Source organism: Arachis ipaensis, chromosome B09 (genome assembly GCF_000816755.2).
Source record: "Arachis ipaensis cultivar K30076 chromosome B09, Araip1.1, whole genome shotgun sequence".
Taxonomy (NCBI): domain Eukaryota; kingdom Viridiplantae; phylum Streptophyta; class Magnoliopsida; order Fabales; family Fabaceae; genus Arachis; species Arachis ipaensis.
In genome coordinates, this window is record NC_029793.2 from 27,010,258 (window position 1) to 27,017,280 (window position 7,023).

General features: G+C 29.7%; 1 protein-coding gene across 1 annotated transcript; it reads right to left on the reverse strand.

Moving 5' to 3' along the window:
- On the reverse strand, positions 1,698 to 6,427 carry LOC107615314 (probable uridine nucleosidase 2). The gene is made up of 4 exons (XM_016317397.2): positions 6,407 to 6,427; positions 3,273 to 3,369; positions 2,000 to 2,107; positions 1,698 to 1,921 (listed from the first exon to the last, which is right to left on the reverse strand). The coding sequence occupies exons 1-4, from the start codon at positions 6,425 to 6,427 to the stop codon at positions 1,713 to 1,715; spliced, it is 435 nt and encodes a 144-aa protein (XP_016172883.1). The 3' UTR covers positions 1,698 to 1,712.

The following is a 7,023-nucleotide window of genomic DNA, read 5'->3' on the forward strand; positions in this document are numbered from 1 at the left end:
CAATTAACTTAGTTCAGAACAAAATTAAAGGACATAAAGCAAAGAATGAACAGCACAAAACTCAGGCTAGAAAACACAAATAAATACTGCAAAATGATTCCAAGTCACAGCAAACAAAATTCAAAATCCATATAACAAAAATTATGAGCAAAATTAAGTAATTAACCAAAACAAATTATTCCTATTTCTTAGTCACAGAAGATAAGATATTCAGAACAAAAAATCATGAACAACTTTAAAATTTCAGAATCAGTAATCACAAGAATCAACAACGTAAAACTCAGGCTAAAATACACAAATAAATGAATACTACACAATGGAGAAAAAGAGAAGACCTACCTGAAGCACGAACAGAACGAATGGAGATGTAACGGCGAAGGAAGGTTCCAACTAATGGATGAAGATAGAATGAACAGAGATGTCAGGCGGCGAGGGAAGCACGAAGAAGTTCTTGACAGTGACGATTACGGTGACGGTGACGGTGTCACGGTGAACATAGAGAGAGCGCTCTCGAACAGAGGAGACGACTTCAAGCTTCCACACGTGATGCCTGTACATGCGACGGGGTTGCGGGGTTGAGGTGGCTGCGGTAGTTGGCGTAGCTGCGGGCTGCGGGCGGCGGGGCTGGGTCAATGGGTGGGTAGAGCTTTATTTGATTTTTTCTTTCAATTTCACAGAGGAATGGGGCTGAGGTGCATCAAGTTTCTGCAAAATGATAAAAAAAATATAACTTTACTTTTTTAATGTTTACAGAAGTTATATATTCATCCCTCTTATAAAAATATTTAATTACAAATTTGTCCTGCTTTAGTTAAGATATTAACTCTTATTGGGTTAAATTAACTCAAACTAAAACTAAACATCCATAATAATTAGCCTTAAATCATATCCAGATTCAACATGTATAGCATTTAGTTCGGTCACTATAAGTAACTACATAATCCCATAATACATCGCTAACCAATAATAAATTGTTATTTAGAATATCCAACAATTATGTGCATTTATTTCATCCAAGCCTGTATAAATCAGACTTCAGTGCCCTCGTTTGTTCTTACCTAGCATAAACAATTCGATGGAGTCCTCAATAAATCTATGTTCTACACCATTCAAATAAGAGACAACAGAGTATCAATTTAAGACGCATCCATGTCCCAGGTTCCCCTTACCTTTCTTTATCTTTAATAGCATTTCTTTTGTCAGTAAGAGCATAAGTAAAACTACATTAAATCCAATAAATCAGAGGAATGAAAAGGTCAAAATAATGTCATAGTCCGTACTCCATATAATATCCTCACTTCCTGAATATAATAGGCTGTCTAGTTGAAAATGTGTACTATAATATATGTGCCCAAGATTTAGAAAAGAGATACTACAGTTGCAGTTTTCAAGATCTCATCCTCTAACATGCAAGATGATTATTAGGTCTCCATAACATTAGCTAGTAACGAGAAGAGTATGGCATTCTTATGTCTAATACAGTCCAAACTCTTACCAAATCTTATTCTTTGCATTTCTGGAAAAAGTTTATCCTATATTAAGGAACAAATTCATATATACTAGATTAAACTGCAAAAAAAAAAAAAAAAAAACCACGTGCACAAGCACCATTCCTAAAGGATGTAATGTATACATTCTAACCTAATAAATGCATCCATGACTAATTATACGACTTAATCTCGTGACTTTAAGGTCATACAAAGATAACTCTATCATTGCTCCAAGACTTCTCTTTTATCAAACTGCAAATAAATGAAGATAAATTTCAAGCCAGCATAACAGTACCTTTTTTGTTTGTTGTACAGTATTGTAAGACCCCATGTAATGCCACTGGTTTGAACTCTAACACTACCCTCCATGTAGGTTACAAGAGTATGATCAATAGCTGCAGGAAATGCTGTGGGGTCATGAAGGTAAACCCCTGCACAGAAAATAATTACAGTTAGTATTTCATATTATTAGGTCTCTTCCAATTCTTGAATGCACTTTGAAGACACACCGTCGGTGTTGTAGGCCTCACGATGATACGAGAAATACAGATCGAGAATTTTGGTCAAGTATTGAGCGAATTTTCCATTTGAACTTGCCAACTTTTCTCGATCAGAATCTAATCATCAAGTTTAGAGCATGATATTAGGCCAAAATGGATGAGAAAGAAGATAAATAATGTGTGCCATAATTAATAGCAGCTAAAAGCCATGCAGTTTTATGAAATTAAAATAGTGTTATTTAAGTTTTAGCAGTTTTGTGAACTCTGACTCCTCCAATCTAAGTACTAGTATCTTTCCCTGCCAATGCAATACATCTCTAACCTTGTATGCATTGATGAAAAAAGGGAGTGGGAATGGGGCAACAGAACGCTCAAGTCGAATTTCACAAAAGAATGGGAGGCTGAAAGAGAAGTATCAAATTTACTTTTGTACTTTATGTACGCTTGTATCTTATATTCTGTCCCATTGTTGTTCTGTGAGCATACTGATACAGAACCATGTAACCATTCAAATTCCAAGTTTCTTCAAATCCTCTCCCAACTCTTTAGGGTTCAGTTCTAACAAAATACAACACAAAATATCTGTCTAGCCTTAATACTTATAAAATTAAGCATACTACAGAACAAGATATGAGAAATAAATGTCAAAGACAAATTCATTGTAACATACCAATGCAATGCTTCATTAGAATAAAGATAGCTTCTAGTTCTTGTGGGGTAGACAGTAAATAATTGAAATATTTAACACAGCAGTAACTTTTCATTGATCAAAGAAAGTCTTGAATATTAGTTCAGTTGGGTAGACCTCTAAGTTCAGTTGAACTGAAACCTCTGTTATAGAAAACTCACAACTAAAATCTAAAGAATTCAACTAGAAAATCAACTATTTTTTAGCCAATATTAGACAATTTTTCTAAAATTATCCTTTTATTGTAAATTCTAATTCTAAATCCTAAACTCTATAATTTCCAAAAAGTGAAAGTTAAGAAAGTAATTTTATAATAAAAAACATGCCTAATTTTAACTAATTAAAAGTTGATTTTATGTACTTACTTTTATCTAAAATATAAATGTTAAAATAGGTTTAGCACCTCCTCATGCTAGATATGATTTGAGAAAGTATAAGAAAATAAAGTTGTATCCTACTAACAACTATAGCTTCTGGTCTAGTGGTAAACACTTGACCCAACAAAAAAATTTTTCATAAAGATAGGACCAATGAATTAATGGTTAAAAATTTTAAGAAAAAATTGAGTGAAGAAAACTTTGACAGAGCGTGTACCAGTCAATACAACTTGGTGGGTAACATTTATCCCTAATGTTAGTATATCCACTCCACTTATGAACACAAAATCTGCCGCATCTGGATCACCAAATATCTGGAATCAAACCCAACTAAAAGAGTGAGATAAAGAGAGAAATGACCCATACACAGATGTAGTTGTTTATTTATTTCATCTTGGTGTATATTATTTCAATTTTTCAAACCAAATATACTAATAACTTGGAGAATGCACAATTGCACTTGGTGCGTGCTAATAAACTAAATGCAAATCAAACAATGATATAACTATAAACATAATAAAAGGTAATATATGATAAGACTTTGACTAATTAGCTTATTGATCTTGATATAGAACAAGTGCCTATCATTCCATTCCTTCTCCAACCATACAAAAAAGCATGTATGAGGCAAAGCTTGAGTTATTTCTTCTTTCAATTTCAGAGAGGAATGGGGCAAAGGTGCAATGAGTTTCTGAATAATGATAAGAAATATAACTCTATTTTTTAATGTTTACAGAAATTATATTTTTACCCCTCTTATAAAAATATTTAATTATAAAATTGCCCAACTTTAGTTAAGATATTAACTCTTATTGAGTTAACTTAACTCAAACTAAAACTAAACATCCAATTAAAATGTGCCACGTCACGGGAGATAATTTACATGTTGATTTAGAGGGGGTTGGGTAGAACTCATCATATATATATATATATATAAAAGCTAATCTAATCAAGATAATGGAAATTGAATCATGACAATTGAGATTTTGAATAAGAAGTAAGGTTGGAAAAATAGTTGGATAAATAAGTTATTAAAAAATAAACTTAAAATATACTAATAAAAACATAAATTGAATAGACATTTTTCATATATCAAACAAGTTTAATATATAACATTTTTTATAAATGACTCTAACAAGAGAGATGCATGAAAATTGGTTAGAGAGGGCACATATCAGCAAGTTTGACGTCAAAATATTTTGAATTTTAGAAATAGAAAAATAAATAGTGTCACTTTAATTTTGATAATGTCACTCTTTTTCTTTTTACAAATTTTATGTACCATATAATGTAAACAATTACGTGAAATGGCATTATAAAAATGAAGGAGAATTATCATATCTATGATGCATAATCTTCTCTTTCTCCCACTTTGAAATTGAAATTCTAGCAATAATGTTGCAACTCCTGTTGAATGTAATTTGGTGCATTGACATTTCTCCAATACTTAGAATGAATATTTTTCGACTCTATGCAAAATAAAATTTTTAATTGGGGAGCTGACCTTAAATGAAGAAGAATCTAGGATTTTATAATGACAACATTAACCTCCGAAATCACATTGAAACAGCAATTAATGATGCCATTCTGAAATTGATGATTGGTCAAAAGTGTCAAATAAAACTAAATTTTTATCAAGTCCCGAACGAAATGAACAAGTATGTATGTTGGGAAAAGAAATCTTCTTACATCACCACGAAATTGCATATATGATCATTTATTTTTATTGTATATATTATTTATTAGAGAATTTATTTGTGACTAAATATATTATTTAAGTTAACTATTGTTTATTTAATTCTTTTATTTATTCAAATAATTTTATATTTAGAGAATATTTTATTGAAATTAACTAACTTATCATCATTTATACAAAACTAATTATTATTTAGTTCAATGTTCTATATTTTTATTATTTATCAATATGTATTTTCAGTTTATTATTGCTCAAATATTATTTGACTACATAAAATGAAAAAAATAAATCTCTGTAACTAAATCCTTTCTTATTTTAAATCTCTTTAAATTTGGCTGAAATAAATAATTATTACCCTTTTAGCCGAGTCAGTTTCAAGCATGTAATCACGATTATTGTTACCCTAAACTAAAGAAGAAAAATAAATGAAAAGTAGGATATTAGATGTATAAAAAATAAAGAAGAAGAAGAAATCGATGATGATAAAGATTTATTACTAATTACAAATGATAACTTGTATGTGGAAGTGCAAGTGACATTGCACTTATTTGTGGGAATGGATCCTCTCAATTTTTTTTAATTAAGAGAGTAAAATGTGATCTCTAACCTTTTAATTTTTTATATTTCTTTTTGGGTCTTACCAATAAAATGTATAATAAGAGATTACACTTCACCCTCTCAAGTAAAAAAAATTGAGAGAATCAAATCTCCTTATTTATTTAACATTGCACGTCCGCAAACAGGATCTCGTATATTCATTCACGGCACGATCATCTGGCACAAGAAATCCAAATTTTTAAATAAATAATTAATTAATTATGTAACAGAAAAAACTAATCTCAACTTTCTTCTTAAATTTGAGAAATATGCATGACATTATATATTTAAACTATATCGCAATTATGTAACAATAATAAGAACAAAAAATTAGAAAGTAAAAGTATGAATACATACCTAATTTGTCTTCAACTGATTTGGACAAAGCACACGCTACAATGCAGTAGGAATCATATGGTTAAGATTAAAGGGTATCAAATTATGCATACAATCGCTTATACATAGACTTAAGCATACTCCCAAAAGAGATGGATTTGTTTTTTTATAGCGCATTTTAAGACATATTTGCCTTTCCAAAGAAGTTTTTTAAAGTTAAAGTCTGGTTCAAAATTTTTTTTGTAACAATATTTTCATCTTGTACTAGTACTAACATAGATATAACCACTATAGCAACACATTTTTTCATGTCACAAGATGATGTTATAACACTTTCTTATGACGTGTAGCAGTATTTCTAATTTTATGGTTGTTTGAATTTTAGTGACATGATTGTACTCAATTTATAGGTGGATAAAGGTATATCTTTTAATAACCTTTTATTGTTATTTGTGTAAAAAATGAATGAGTGTAAATGGCAATAAATATTTTTAAGAAATGAATTAGCTTTGTGAATTAAATATATATTGAACAAATCAATATCCAGAATTTTTTTTTTATTTATGTTTTCTATATCTAATATCATTCGGCATATATAAAAGATTAATCACCAAATCAGTCATTTGTATAAATATACATGTTAGAATACAAAATATATTAAAAATGAATTAAACTATATATATATTTATCGGTAATGTTAGGGAGACAATATTTAAAGTTACCTTATATAACATAACATCCATAATTTTATACCTATAATATTCGTAATTACATATTTATTACATCTAAAATTACACAATTATTCTAGCGATAATTAATAATAAATTTTAAATAAGGCAAGTTTGGGCTATTTTTTGTTTTTCAAATATTATTCTATATTTATATACAAATACATGATTACGGATTTGATGATTGACTTTTTTGTGCACATAGTATTTTTTAGATTTAATTACTCTATTGGTCACTATAATTTTGTCAAATTTACAATTAAATTTCTATACTTTTTTTTGTAACACCCTACCACACTAAGCTTTACGCTTCGTAAAACGAAGATGGTGTGGTATTACGACCTCTAAAATAAAAGGAGTACATATAATAGCAGAAGAATTATAATATGTGTAACACCCTACCATACAGAGTCTTATGCTTAAGTCATAATTCAGAGATGGCAAGGTATTACGACCTCTAAAATAAAAATTTAGTACGTATATTAGTATGAATGATGTTTATAACTAGGAGCCTTTGAAGGAAAAAGGGGTAAACAAAAATCGTGACTCGAAAAGCGCAACACTCCGATCGATAACGTGCCAACCCGACAAGTCCTGGTAGCTAACCATTG